Genomic DNA, 15,184 nt, shown 5'->3' on the forward strand with positions numbered 1-15,184 from the left:
GCGGTCTTTCCCAGTGGAGACGGTGCTGTGTTTGTTTTGCGGGTGTGTAAATTAGCGGTAATTCGTTTGCTCAGTAATGACGTGGGAGAGCTAATTAGGGCAGTGTTGATGGGTGCGTTAATTAGTCTCTAGTGTGTTATGCTAATGAGACCCTGATTCAGTGTGCGCGTGTGTGCGTGCAAGAGAGCTTGTGTGTGTGCCTGTGTCTAAGAGAGAGGGGTTTGCACTCTCCTAAGAGTGTGTGTATGTTTGTAAGTAGGATAGCTATGTAATCCTTAAAATAAGATGATGGACATGCATGGTCGAACAGTGGTTGCCTACTCCCTGCCTGTCTGGGTAGAACCAGCCTGGGGCTTAGAGAGGCTTCAGTCAGAGAGCCTGTCTCCTCTGCTCCCATGTCTAACGCCACATGGGAGTAGGTGTGCAGTCACACTACAATGCTTTTGTAGTAGCCTACCCGCATGACAATCATAAATTCAACACCTCCAATAAATATGTCCGGGACGTCACACAAAACACTGACAATGCAATTGTGAATGACTGTTTTATGTGCGGTTTCACTTCACACACAGGTTCACTTCACAGATAAGACGAATCCATCTCTACGCTGTAACGTTCAGACATTATTACAGTACTCTATTACTCTCAATTAGGTTGTCTCCATGCTGTGGTCTGTTATCATAATAATTCATTCAGTTATTACCGATGTGGTATTTGTCATGCCACTGGTGATGAGGCAAGGACAGGTGAAGGGTGGGGGGGGGGGGGGGGGGGGGGGGTTAGATTCTCACCAGTGTTTTAATCTAATCATATTTATTCATGTCTATCCTGTTATACATAATCCATTATGATTCTTGCTCCGACTGAATCCTCCGGTGTTTCGTTCTGTCGCTTATTTCTTCTCCTCTGCTCCTTTCTCCTGTGCGACTGGGGGGGAGAGAGAGATACAGCGTGAGAACTTCTCCTCCTATCCTCCTATCCTCCTAGTTCCTCCTATCCTCCTAAGAACCTACAGGACTTAATGTCATCCATGTAACTGAAATGCTAACTGACAAATGCTAACTGAATACAATAAGACGATTTATATTCTGCTCAACCGCCTAGATATACAGTCTCGCAATCTCTACATGTTCCCCAGTTGTGAACCTGTAATAAGAGTTTTGGGAACAAATGATACAGTAAGTCATATAGGATAAGATGTTGAAGATGAGCAGATTTGTAATAATGAGTGTAACTGATGATTGAAGACTGTTGGAGACTTCCTCATTGTGACCCCTTGATGCAGCGCCAGTCTCCAACAGTATTATGGGAGTTGTAGTTGTGTAATGTAATGTGGTGGCACCTCGGATCTCCAGCCTGCACTCCACCACGTCCTCCCCCAGGTCGTTGATGGCCTTGCAGGAGTACTTGCCCCCGTCGAACGTGCTGGGTTTACGGATGTTCAGGGTCAGCACCCCCTGGTTGTTCTGCATGAGGAACTTGGGGTCCTCTCCAATGATCATCTTATTCTTCATCCACACAATCTTAGGCTGAGGTGAGGAGAGGACAAGAGAGGGGGTGGGGGGGGTGGAGAGAGGAGGAGGAGGGTAGAGAGAGAGGGAGAGGGGGGTAGAGAGCGAGGGAGAGGGGGATAGAGAGTGAGGAAGAGGGGGATAGAGAGGAGAGTAGAGAACGAGGGATTGAGAAAGGGAAGAAGGGAATTTAATTGGGGCAACATATTTCCTTAAAAAATATTCGCCCACTCACAGACACAAACACACATTAAAAAGGGCTTTTCTCTCCTCTCTTGCTCCCACTCCACACAAGAATTCAACACACTCACACACACACACACTCCTTCACATGATTTTTCTCTCTTGCAGACTCACATACTTATTAAAAAAACTTACCTTTGGGTAACCACGGACAGCACAGCTGATGGCAGCACTGTAGCCTGCAACGACACACCTGTCCATCAGGGGTGCTGTAAACTTGGGGGAGCTGCACATGTCCTGCTCTTTGAAGGGTGTTCGGTTATGCACGAGACCTGAGGGAGAGAGAGAGAGAGAGAGAGAGAGGGAGAGAGGGAGAGAGAGAGAGAGAGTTTTTCATTACTATAGTCTATACCATGGCATTCACACATAAGTCAATAGGAAAAAGACACATCTTATGTCGTCTGTTATAGCTAGGATATGACATTGAGTAGAGTGCGTGGAGCACAGTAGTGTATTACCTTCTTTGCCGACGACAGCGTTGTTCTTGCTGAAGCCAACCTCATCACTCAGGCCACAGATGTTCTCACTGAACACGCGGAACGTATACGTGTTCCCCATGACCAGGTCAGACACAGTACAGCTGGGTCTGCGGTTGTGTTCATAGACCGTGAACCACTCCTGGGGGGGGGAGGGGGTGGGGGGGGGGGGGGGGGGGGGGGTGGGGAGAGAGAGAGAAAAAGAGAATGGGGGGAGGAAGTTCAGAGCAGAGAGGGAAATGGAAAACAGAGGTTTTAAAGGGAAACAGCTGTGTTTCAGTTGTGATATAAGACAAGTACAGAACAGAAGAGAGGTGAGGTGGATGAACAGTACAGAGAGAAAGAGATACAGATGTATGTGAGACAGAGACATTGTAAATAGACTGGGAGAGCAATGGACGTCTCCAATCCTACCCAAGGCGCTCTCTGCCTCGCTCTAGTCTAGTCTTTCCAACGTTGATACCATTCCTCATTCCATTCCATGCATTACAATGAGCCCGTCCTCCGATTTCTACCTCCACCAGCCTCTCCCTGCTGTGCTACTCATACAGCTCCTATCTGCAGTGGGCTCTGACCAACCGTCCCTCCTCAGGCTGACCTTGGTCTTCAGCTCACACTTCTGGATGGTGTAGCCGATGATCTCACAGTTGCCATCGTCTTTGGGGGGCTTCCACTCCAGGGCAGCGTTGAAGCCCCACACGTCTGTCACCGTCACGGCTATCGGAGGACCAGGCTTCTCTGCGTGTGTGTGTGTGTGTGTTTGTGTGTGTGTGTGTGTGTGTGTGTGTGTGTGTGTGTGTGTCAGAGAGAAGGAAAGAAAGAGAATGAGATATAGAGAGAGAGAGAGTGTCAATTATATTGAGAAAGAGATAGGAAGAGAGATTGGCAGTGTACAGATGGAGAGAACAAGGAAGGTAAAGATAGATGGAAGACGTATACAGTATAGAGAGAGAGGGAAGATGTTGCGTGTGTCTGGTTGCGTATACAGTAGAGTACATCTGTGATTAATCCTGGGCTCCGTGCTCTCCTCTCCTTGGCTGAAGCCATGCTGTGACTAAACGGTTGCGGGTCTGATCTGAAGGGCTGGGCTCTCTCATTAGCTCACCTCCCGGCAGGGGAAGCGACAGAGTGGCCTCTAATCCCACCTTAATCCCAGTCTACACGCAAATCATCCCTGCGGAACCCCGCCGCATAATCCACACAGCACTCTGACCCAGGGAGAGGCACAGTAAGCGCAGGACCGAGGGAGTGAGAGAAGGAGGGAGGGAGGGAGGGAGCGACAGTGGCAGAGCAGGAGCCAGGATTAGAGGAGGAGAGGGAAGAGAGAAATCAGTCCTTTGATGATTCGCTACTTTGAGTCTTACATCCCTCAGAGTATGAAATTGGGAATTATCATCAAATTAAAACTCGGAGGTGTCATAGATACATCGTCCAAACTATCATTCCACCAGAACGATTAGAAATAGTTCTCTATAAAACAGTCAAACATTTGTAGTAAAAATTAAAGTTGATCTTTCATATCACCATGGCGACACTGACCTACGACCTGGATGTCTATGTCAGCCTTGTCGGCCATGTTGTCGATCTGCACAGAGAGAGTGTATTTCCCAGAGTGGTCCCTCTCGGCGGAGCGGATGAAGAGGATGGTGTCCACGTCGCTGGTGCGGATGCCCACTGACTTATCCTCCAGGGGTTTGTCATCCCTGAACCAGTTCACCACAGGGCGAGGCTTACCCTGGAGAGAGAGAGGGGGGGGGGGGGAGGGGTTTGTTGTGAATTGAATTGAAGCTTGAGACACATCTACTGTACGGGAGGACAGGAGAAAGTACATTTAACAGCTAGAGAGGAGAAGACTAGAATATAGAAGCCAAGAACAGAACCATCTTGAAATCTCTCATATCCTTTTTTGGTTTGACAGAGTTTGGTTTTGGTTTTTGACACAAACTCGGACCCAGAGGCTGGCTGTAACCGGAGGAGGGTGGTGCAGAGAGGATGAACTCTGACCTGGAAGGGGATGACCAGGTTGACCTTCTCGCCCACTCTCCTGATAAACCTGGTTCTCAGCTGCCGGGGGAGGCGGATCTTTGGATGCTCTGAGAGATGGAGGGAGAGGAAGGAGAGGGAAAAATGTCAACAGATAAATAATGGAAGAGTGGGTGGTGGGTGGGTGGGTGTTCATTTGTGAGTGCAATGGAAACAAAATGTGATGTGCGTGTGTGTGTGTGTGTGTGTGATTGTAAGAAGAATTTGTCTGTGTACATAAGAAATGTGTATGACTTACTGTTTGAATACTTGACTTGATACCTTTGTGTGTGTGTGTGTGTGTGTGTGTGTGTGTGTGTGTGTGTGTGTGTGTGTGTCAGGTTATGTCTAACATGCCTATGTGAATGTGTGTGTGTGTGTGTGTGTGTGTGTGTGTGTGTGTGTGAGTGTGTGTGTTTGTCAAGTAATGTCTCACATGTCAATGTGAGTGAGTGAGTGAATATGTGAGTGTGTGTGTCAGGTGATGTCCAATACGCATGTCTGACCCATGATCTCTCTGATGTTGACAGCCTGTTGTAGGGTGCAGGGGAGACTGCGTCCAGCGATGTTCACAGCAGTCACTCTGAACAGCATCTTCTCTCCCACTGGCAACCCCTTCACCCTGTAGTGGTTCCTGTCCACTGGCTCCTCATTGGCCTGCACCCACTCATCTCCTGAGGGAAGGACCAATAGCAGAGGACCAATGATTATTACCCCCTGGGAAACCAAATTATTAATATATACAGTGTTTTTTTAACTACGTAAACAATTCTTGATAAGATAAAAGATAAAAAGATAAAATCTATGAACATTCACACAAAGAGTGTTTCTGGTTTTATATTCCCCCTCCTTCACCTCCTTCCTTGCAGTACTCAATGATGTAACCGTCAATGCCCCCTGCTCCGATCCTCTCAGGGGGACGCCACTTCAGGGCACAAGTGGTGTCTGTGACATCATCCACCGTGAGGCGCGTGGGCTCGCCGGTAACAGCTGAGGAAGAAAGAGGGGGGAAAGGAACAGAGAGAGCGAGAAAGAGTGTTTTTTTTGGTGAAAAGAGATCTGATCTCAACAAGACTGCCCTGGATAATTTAATTAAACGGTAAAACCCCGCCTCCTGGCAACCACCAACGCACCAATGGGCATGAAGGGCTTGGAGTTCCCGCTGGGCTGAGAGATACCGATGCCGTTGACGGCGTACACCCTCATCTCATACAGCACGCCCTCAATCATCTTCTTCGCCTCGTACGTGGTCGACTCAAACACCTCAAAGTTCAGCTTGGTCCACCTGGACGAGCCCTTCTTCTTCCTCTCCATCAGATACCCTGCAACAAGTGACATCATCACAAAGTGAGGCCATCAGATCTCACCGATCAGAGAGGTGGATGCAGTACATTCAGCGCCAGAGAGGAAGGAGAGAAAGGAGAGGGATGTACCTTTAACGGGGACTCCGCCGTCGAATTTGGGTGCGTCCCATAGGATGACAGCACAGTCCTCCCCAACGGAGGTGCATCTGACATTCTCAGGAGGGTCAGGCACATCTGGGGAGTAGATGGGATAGGGTCAGGACAGGAAGAGGGGAGGAACAGCGAATAGAGGGTGAGAAAAGGGGGGGGGGAGTAGGAGGGTTATATAGTGGGCATGGGGAGAAGAGAGAAGAAGGAGAGAGAGGCACTGACCCACGATCTTGACGTGAAGCTCAGCCTTGTCCTCTCCTGCCGGGTTGGTCACGGTGATGGAGTATTTCCCCTCATCACTTCTTTCTGCCCCCTCGATGACGAAGCTGCTCAGAGTCGTCCTCGTCTCCACCCTCACTCTGCCCTCGGCCTCCGATATCACCTGGGAGACGAACGGTGTCAAACCTGGCTACACAATGTCATCCTTCTCTTTGTGTCTTGCACTGACAAACAGTTGGTTATTGTGAGTGATAGTGACACCCTCCCTTTGACATGTCCCCTCTGAAGGTGTGCTGAGGCGGTGGTTTGATGTGTGACAGAGAGAGAGAGGGAGAGGGAGAGAGAGAGGGAGGGAGGGAGAGAGAGAGAGAGAGAGAGGGGGAGGGAGAGGGAGAGAGAGAGAGAAAGAGTGAAAAATAGAGAGAAAAAGAGAGAGAGAGAGAGAGAGAGAGAGAGAGAGAGAGAGAGAGAGAGGGAGAGAGAGAGAGAAAGAGAGAGAAAGACCACATCCTCACAGTGTCTCCTTTCATCCAGCAGACAGTGGGGGCCGGCTCTCCTGTGACCTCCACGTCAAGGCGGAGCTTGTTGCCAGCAACGACAACAATGTAATTCTTGTTGCCAATGCCACTGGTGTCCAGGTGGATTTTGGGAGGGTCTGAGGTTGTCAACAACACAGAGAGGTGAGGGTGACTGGGTGGTGCATGCTGGTTATACCACACTGGTAAACACAGGAGGGTGGATAGACAGTAGCCAACTGTTGCCACACCTACCTTGACGCGGGACATAGTCAATCTTGATTTCTGCAGGGAGACAGGGGAAAGACAATGACTTTGTCAGTAAACTCTGGGTTGTGTAGTTTCAATTCAGCAAAAACCTTGGGGAGTGCCTCTCTGTCTCCCGAAACTCACCCAGAAAGTTGAGTTTTGCGGAGAGCGAAAGTGCGTATCCATCAGGAACAAAGGTGTAGTCTCCAGCGTCTTCTGGTTTCACATCATCGATAACCAGCTTGTGGCACCTGGGGAACCGTAACCCAATGTTTCCAAGGAGACAACACTCGTCGTGACCCGCAATTATGCAAAAACACAGTTACCTGGCAACATGCTCCATAATGCAATATCATTGAGTCAACGAACATACTAAATGGCTTTCACCTCGCATGACCACTGTAACCATGGTGAAACACTTGCCACAGACTCAAATATTTACCAAAACACACCCATGGAGAAGATTTGGGGGCTATTCAAGAAAACAGCTGTCAGAAACTCAATCGGGGGCCCCTAGCCTGACGCCATACCTCCCGACGTGTGTCATTTTGAGGCGGTTGCTGGCTTTGACCTCGACACCATCCTTGAACCACTTCCCTGTCACTTTTTCATCTGACACCTCACACTTGAACACAGCCTGCTCGGCGGCTTTCACCGTCAGGTCAGCGATACTCTGCAGCACCTCCAGCTCCTTTTCTGAGGGATGAAGGGATGGAGGGAGGAGAGAAAGAGAGGGACAGAGAGAGAGAGGAGGGGCGGACACAGCATTATTGGATCTCTGCATCACAGAGAGCATGCTGGGATCTCAATTCATGTCTAGGGAGAGTAATATCACAAAGGAATATGTGAAATGCATCAACTGGGATGAGAAATCCACAAGGGAAGAACCACACCACAGCCCCCTCTCACACAGAGGAAAGTTACCTTCAACTTCTAACTCTCCTTTGGACTCTCCCCCGTTGGTGTATACATGGTACATTCCGATGTCCTCCGAGGTTGCTTCATTAATGATCAGGAAGTGCTTCTTCCCATCCTTCTTAATCCTGTACTTACTGCTATCCCGGGTCAACTCAACTCCATCTTTCATCCTGAACAGGACAGACAAGGACAGACACGAACATAGTGGTGAACCACAGAGGAAGGGCGCTGTTGCTTCAATAGCATACCAATAGTGTGAGGTTAGAGAGAAAAGGAACAAAGGAAAAACAGATAAGAGAAAAAAGACTACAGCAACATCTGTAATAACAGAGAATGACTGATGGATCCATGTGTGGACTACAGACTGTTACAGTACAGCAGGGCCCAGCTCACCATTTGACATTGGCTCCCTCTTCCGACACCTCGCACTCAAACTCCACCTTCTCTCCCACCACCACATGGACGTCATCCAGCAGCTTAGTGATGGTGACCGGGGGCTCTGAGGACAGACACAGGCCTCAGTTAAACCTCATCCACACAAACACCTGGGGGCATTAACCCCCCCCCACCACACACACACACACAACATGATAACCACAACCCCTGACAATATTAAACAACCACATAATGTAGAGATTCCATACCATATTCACAACACATTGCACTCGAAAGTTTCAATCAATGCCAGTATACTACAACAAAACCAAGCTGTTGTGGTACGACAGGGTCAGTTCTTCAAGTCTCCAGAAGACGGGGAGAGGACGTCAGCTCGCGATGCTACTCTAGCTTCAGCTAGCTGCCGCTATACCCACCATCACACCATCACCCCATTGACCTCCACCTTCTCCGCAGAAACCTCAGTTGATTGACATCAAGATCCGAGTCACGGCACCAATGTAACAAGTACCAGTCCACTCTAGGATTCAATACCATGTTTACAACAACACAACGTACTATGAAGTCCCAGCCAATACTGCTATAACACAAAAGCCTACACTTTTGCGCAGTACTTCAGAGCTTCGGGATGGTGATGTCACTGCATCATGTTAAGAGAGCTTTGACTAGCTGCCATCTGCCACACAGACACACCTTCTCTCACGTTAAGATACATCAACAATTGATTTAGGCATTTACAAAAGCAACAAGGTCACACAAACATACACTGTGGTTACATTGTACCAGTGTCTGTGGCGAGAGCTTACCCTGATAATGCAGACACAGGATGAGAGGTGAGTAAGCACATTAGGCAAAGTGTGGGGTGAATAAGCATCTATTGCACCTTGCCCCCCTAAATTCAATGGGATTATCACGTTCACACACACATAGCGACAAGATACAAACTGGACATGGACACATTAGCACTTTAAACACGCAATAACAAATATAGATGACAGTATTACACATACACGAACATACACAATACATAATACATAAATATATACAGGCAAAAACACATGTACAGGTTTGTACACTGACACATAAATTGACAGAGACAGTGTTGGGGAAGCTACTTGAATAAATTACCAATTACTTTACAACTTCTTCCCTACTACACTAAACTACACTAAAGCTACCCTTGAGTGAAATATAGTTTGTCAAACTGAAGCTTATTTTTTTTTATCTTTCTCTGAAAAATCACTGAGAAAGACAGGAGGAAGTGGAGCAAAGTGGGGACACAGGAAACAGTGAGGGAATAAATATTAGGGACATTTTAAGTTGCATTCCTATTTCTTTATTTGTTTTAGAGGGGAAATGTAATGAGTAGCGACAGTAGCTCGCTGCACTGCTACATGGCAGTTGGAAACAGTTACTGTAGCACATTGAAAGATTTGATTTGAGTTTAACTGCCACCAAGCTACAGCTAAATGTTGTTAAACTAATAGTTGTGTAACTACTCCTCAACACTAGACCTGGAAGACACTATGTACAGTACATGAAGTACACAAAACAAACACAGGTGGAACACTCAGGTACTTTGAATAATCAGCACAGACATTATCATTTAACCGCACTCTAAATTAAGAACCAAATTAGATCCGATGGTGGCGATAAGTGACTTACCTTTGACAAAGACTTCGGTGAAGCTCTTCTCATCTCCGACCACGCACTCGTAGGCTGCGTCATCAGACAAGTTGCACTTGTTGATGGTGAGTGTCCGTTTGTTGCCCATGTTCTCAAACAGAAACCTGACAGACAGGGGCAGAGAGGGGGACCGAGCGGGTGACGAGAGAGACACACACTAGTGACTGAGTGTTCAGCTGGTCAGAGACACAGGGCACAGCTTCAAATGAATGACTCACATACTCAAAACACACATGCATGCACACGCACACGCACACACACACGCACACGCACACGCGCCCACACACACATACACACACACACACAAATACGCAGTCTCACTTGGCTGAGGGTTTGATTTCCGTGCCATTCTTCAGCCATTTGACCTGAGCGTTGGGGTCAGTCAGCTCCACACACAACTGGATCCTCCTGCCCTTCTCCACAGAGTAGGCTGTTTCCATCTTCTTCAGGAAGGCTGAGACAGAGAGAGACAGTGAGGTCTTCAACCTTTACACACCACCCACCACAACCACAGTAAACACAAGACAACACGCGCTACACCAGACAACCTACATGAATCATAAAACCTAGGGCCTTTAGATCTACGCTATTCACAAAGTATTCTTCTCCATTCGCTCAAAAAACTGTCCCGTCTCGACCTGCTGTACTTTCACACACTCTCCTAGCCCACATCTTTTCATCCGCTGAATCCACTGTCCTCCTCCTCCTGCCTCCCTCCCTCCCTCCCTCCCTCCCCTCTCACTGACTCCACGGCCCTCCTCTCTCCCCCCCTCACCGTCACTCTTTTTGGGCTCCACCTTCTTCTTCATGGCCTTGAGCCTCTTGAGCATGCCCCTGAGGTCTGTGATGCCGTACTCAAAGGCAATCTTCTCATAGTCACAGGCCGGGGCATCCTTCAGGATGTCCCACACATCCACTTCCTCTTTGGGTATTTCCTGTTTCTTCTCCCTGTGTGTGTGTGTGTGTGGGGGGGGGGGGGGGGGGTTGTGGAAAATAGATGGTATGTGAGATAATTCAAAGTATTCACTGCTTCATCTTCTGCAGTGAAAGTAAATGGGAACGCTCTGAATGAAATCAAACGCTAGTGTCCTACACCACCTTTTCTTGAGAAGGGCACTGAAGTCCAGATCACCTGCGTCCTCTCCTCCATCTCCCCTGAGGAGTGGGATTGGAGGATTAGTTTCCTGTCAAATACAGTCATCTACAGATGTATCATTACTGTGTCATTTGATACGCATTTTCAGATGTGTCATTTGTATGACTTGGCTCAAGGTGTCATTATCATTCATGGTGAATATCTCTGCTATTGGAAAGCTTTGATGAACCACCCTGCTATCACGTAGAGTAGGACAACAGAAGGAGAAGAATGTTCATACTGTGCAAGCACAGGTCCATCTTCTCCCACAATAAGACACAAACACATATTACAGGATATGATCTAAACACTTCTAAAAGCAACAGGGACCGTATCAGCATACACACAGGGTTGCATTGTAACGGTCTCTGTTGCGAACGCTTACCCTTTCTGGGCTCCTTTTTTACCTCTGATAATGCAAAAACAGGATGAGGAATGAGTGAGAACATAGAGCAAAGCCTGTGATGAACGAGAGTACGAGCCACCATATTTCACTGACACTGACACACACACTGACACACACACTGACACACACACTGGAACAAACACACATAGATATGCTGTCGACAGGGTACAAACTTGCCATGCGATACATTGTCACGTGGAAACAGATATATATATATATCTATATAAACTGTACAAACAAACATAAACATTCATACGTGATATACATTCACTGTACAGTACAAGTTTGTACATCGACACACATATATACACAGTAATAGCTACATACAAACATACACACAAATACACAGTGGTGGAATAATGTACAGGTACTTTGGACACACACCCACACTGTGCTTCTCTTAGACTCACATAAAGATCCACACATATGACACACGAGTCATGATTGCATTGCTGACGTATGTAATGCATGGAAGGTTCCATTTAAGGCCTTTTCAGTGGCTGTGAAGTCTGGAGAAGAAATAGCCTCACACGAGAGAGAGCATAGGCTATTTCAGGACTTGAACACACACACAGTGGACCGGTGAAGAATTCCAGGGATGGATGCACACAAGTGACATTCCCAACGAACAGATTCAGAACACGCACGCTGGGTTCTGGTTCGGGAATATGTTCAGGGGAAAGGGTGCCTCAGGACAGAGGAGGACACATGAGCAATCCGAGAGGATGGGGGACACACAGGTGAGAATCCCAAATAGTGGATTCTCCATACTTACATCTTGCTAGATTGAGGGAGTAGGAACTCCCAAGACCTCCACAGACTCTACTGTACTGTAGCAGTGTAAACACTCCCCCTCTGAACTCACATTCACCTCTCTGTAATCCTCTCTCATTTTCTCTTTCAAATTGAAATCCGCAGATAAACACACTCAAATTCTCACTCAAACACAATATGGAACAGCCCTTTGCATGTTGTGTTCTGGTCTTACCCTTGTTTACTCGCTTACCTGCCATCTAATTAGGAGATCATATTTGAAAGTGACGACAGTGCACTGACTGGAGATGTCACTGCCATGCCACAGTACCATGTGCACTGACGTTGAGCTGCGCAACGTCAACTACTACTAAGTTAACTAACACATTGAAGCAGGAGAGGTGACAGGTGACACACACAAGACCCTGACACTTCTGTACAAAGACACGTATTGTATCGTGCTGTGCAGACCCACGGAGAGAGACAATGACACACATACAATAAACACAAAGGCACAAACAGGCACTACAAAGAGGCAGACAGAGTTAGTAAGACGTAGAGGCACACTGAAAGCCACAAACACAACAACGACAAAATCACAGAGACACACGCACAAAGGACTGCGGAAACACGGTTGAACAACATATGATATAAATGGAGGCCAGACACTTCTAGAGACACACTCGAAGATGTGACTGAGACAGACACCCCTAGATACACTGTACCAACCCAGATGTGAGCGGCGCACACAGACAGACAAACCGACGCGTTTGACAGGTGCCCAGGGGCAAGAGACACAGAGAATAACACGTGAGACAGAATGACAGGTGACATGTTGAACGGAACCACCCTGACACTCACGATCGTTTAAACGCCTCCAGGATGTTTGCTGGCTGCTCGTCTTGTTGGGCTGAAACATGACAAGAGGGAGGGGAACGTGAGAGGCGCACAGTACTAATTACCAGACAGGATGACTGACGCTTGGATAATGGGTTCATTACTGCCTGAGACACTGAATAATACAGGCTACTGTTGTGTGTGACAATCTCTGAGGTATTGACTGACAAACTCAATTGGGGACAATAATGTGATTTCTAGATTGACCTCAGACCACCCACCTTCCACAACGATGTCAAAGCAGCAGCTGTCACACTTGTCCTTGGAGGTGACCTCACAACGGTACGACCCTGCATCTACCGCCTTTACCTTAATGACGTTCATCTCATATGTGTAGACCTGAGGGACGGAGAGGAAGAGAGAGAGATGGGTGGACACACACACACACACACACACACACACACACACACAGCATACGCACGTTAACACACACATACATACATACACACACACACACAAACAAACATATACAGTAGTACACACATTGTATAAAGACACGAAACAAATGTACGCTCATCTCACAGGCGAAGATTATAGAGAATGAGAGAAACACACAGACATACACACACACACACACACACACACACACACACACACACACACACACACACACACACACACACACCTTCGTGTTCCTATCGTAGGTCTCTTTAAACTGCAGGTGTTTGCCTGCTTTGCTGCTCAGGTCCAGCCACTTCCCTTTCAGCCACTTCATGTTGGGCTTTCTCAGCAGGTCAGAGGAGTCCACTTTGCAAACGAATGAGATGTTCTTCCCTGTCATCCACAAGTGGGATTGATAATCATTAAACACTTCTTACCAATACACAGCACTTGGCACGTCATAGATAGTGGAATAAATCATGTTTGACTGATTCATACAAGTTAGGTATTGTGACTTTACTTTCGTTGCAGAATAGGTTCTTCCAAACATACATTTATATGATTCCTTAAGTATCATCCCACATTCAATGGCAATGGACACTGGTGGCTCAAAGAGATGGCCGGGGGGGTGGGAGGATGTCTCACCTATGTTTGCCGTGGTGTTCTCTGGCTTTTCCACAAACAGCCCAGTGATCTCAGAGTGCTGCTGCTCCTGCCCTGGGACATTCTCTACAAGGAGGGGGTGGAGGTGGAGTCACAGAGGTCAGAGGTCAGGTGAGGAAAAGACAGATATTGATGACATCAAAGACACAACCGAAAGTAAACAGATATATCTGTCTTGTTATTATTTTGCCAACTGGGCATCCGAGGTTGTAGAGGTTAAGGTTCTTTTCTCTCATATACCAACCCACACGATTTGACTGTATTCTGTGAGGTTGACTGTATTCTGTGAGGTTGACTGTATTCTGTGAGGTTTAGTGCGAGACTAGCAACCAACAGCTTTCCTACAAGGTAACTCAAAACCCTGTTAGCTAAGTTAGGAGGAGAAGAGCCTGTTTATATAATATGATAGTACTGTAGAGGCCAGAGTAACCTCGTCCCCAGGCTATTGTGCACAGTGCATATAAGCTTGGAATAGCAACGACTCAAACCTGGCCTTAGTGGGAGTGAATTTACTGAGTAAAGCATTTGTTATTATTTGATTTCAGCAAATCACACAGCTACTAGGCGTAGACCCGAATCAGAAACGTTTGATGTGTAAGTACTGGGGGAAACTGCTGTGGAAGGCAATTGATTGATTTTTGACGTTCTTTCTATTGGCTTAATGAAGGCCAAGTTTGACACGTTGGCCCACCAGATGCACAATCGGTCTGAAGTGTCTGGGAACGAGACTAAGGCCTGAGTTACCAAGGAATGAAAGGAACTCAAATGCCACTAAAAAGACAGGTACTAGTTTATCTTTCCCTTTCAACCATTCATCTCCCACCTTGATATCAAGTACCTAAAGCTCAAAGATTGCTTGTTTCTTTTCCTCATTTTTAATTGTGTTCACATAGAAATCTTATGTGTCAGAGGAGGCCAGACAAATAGAAGCTATAAGTATTTCTTTGTCTTACCATCGGGAGGCAACTCTGTATCAGGAAGAAAGAGAGAGAGAGAAAGAGCGAGGGAACATATTAGTTGCTATAGTATCTCTTAATTATTTATAAGACTAGCGTTTATTGGGCCTTCAGAAACCTGAGCAGCAGCAGGTGAAGACCACTCACACACGTCATCGTGCTCTCACACACACACGCATCTCTCTTCTCTCTCTAACATAGGTGAACGTCTCCTTTCTTTCTTAAAGTTGAGATTAAAACCAAAACTGTTAATGAGTTATGATTATAATCACTATTATTGTTGAGAATTTAGAAGAATTATTAG

The 15,184-nt window shown here is 47.0% G+C and overlaps 1 protein-coding gene across 3 annotated transcripts in view; it reads right to left on the bottom strand.

The window, feature by feature from the left end:
- Window positions 1-544: 544 nt before the first annotated feature.
- Window positions 545-15,184, bottom strand: part of mybpc2a (myosin binding protein Ca) — a 28,715-nt gene continuing 14,075 nt past the window's right edge. For 2 of the 3 annotated variants that reach the window (XM_083677676.1, XM_083677674.1), the window contains 26 exons: window positions 13,907-13,990; window positions 13,506-13,654; window positions 13,102-13,219; window positions 12,845-12,893; window positions 10,788-10,844; window positions 10,465-10,637; window positions 10,011-10,143; window positions 9,669-9,793; window positions 8,001-8,106; window positions 7,614-7,777; window positions 7,220-7,385; window positions 6,834-6,940; window positions 6,696-6,725; window positions 6,441-6,580; window positions 5,929-6,088; window positions 5,686-5,790; window positions 5,386-5,574; window positions 5,108-5,242; window positions 4,759-4,926; window positions 4,235-4,323; window positions 3,770-3,965; window positions 2,829-2,968; window positions 2,213-2,372; window positions 1,890-2,026; window positions 1,343-1,529; window positions 545-927 (listed from right to left, as the gene is read on the bottom strand). In XM_083677676.1, coding sequence (XP_083533802.1) covers window positions 893-927; window positions 1,343-1,529; window positions 1,890-2,026; window positions 2,213-2,372; window positions 2,829-2,968; window positions 3,770-3,965; window positions 4,235-4,323; window positions 4,759-4,926; window positions 5,108-5,242; window positions 5,386-5,574; window positions 5,686-5,790; window positions 5,929-6,088; window positions 6,441-6,580; window positions 6,696-6,725; window positions 6,834-6,940; window positions 7,220-7,385; window positions 7,614-7,777; window positions 8,001-8,106; window positions 9,669-9,793; window positions 10,011-10,143; window positions 10,465-10,637; window positions 10,788-10,844; window positions 12,845-12,893; window positions 13,102-13,219; window positions 13,506-13,654; window positions 13,907-13,990 — 3,302 coding nt within the window. In that variant the 3' untranslated portion in view covers window positions 545-892. Of the gene's footprint in view, window positions 928-1,342; window positions 1,530-1,889; window positions 2,027-2,212; window positions 2,373-2,828; window positions 2,969-3,769; window positions 3,966-4,234; window positions 4,324-4,758; window positions 4,927-5,107; window positions 5,243-5,385; window positions 5,575-5,685; window positions 5,791-5,928; window positions 6,089-6,440; window positions 6,581-6,695; window positions 6,726-6,833; window positions 6,941-7,219; window positions 7,386-7,613; window positions 7,778-8,000; window positions 8,107-9,668; window positions 9,794-10,010; window positions 10,144-10,464; window positions 10,638-10,787; window positions 10,845-12,844; window positions 12,894-13,101; window positions 13,220-13,505; window positions 13,655-13,906; window positions 13,991-14,877; window positions 14,893-15,184 lie in introns of all 3 variants that reach the window. The other variant, XM_083677675.1, reaches the window with a different exon arrangement.

This window comes from Argentina silus (genome assembly GCF_951799395.1).
Source record: "Argentina silus genome assembly, chromosome: 9".
Taxonomy (NCBI): Eukaryota; Metazoa; Chordata; class Actinopteri; order Argentiniformes; family Argentinidae; genus Argentina; species Argentina silus.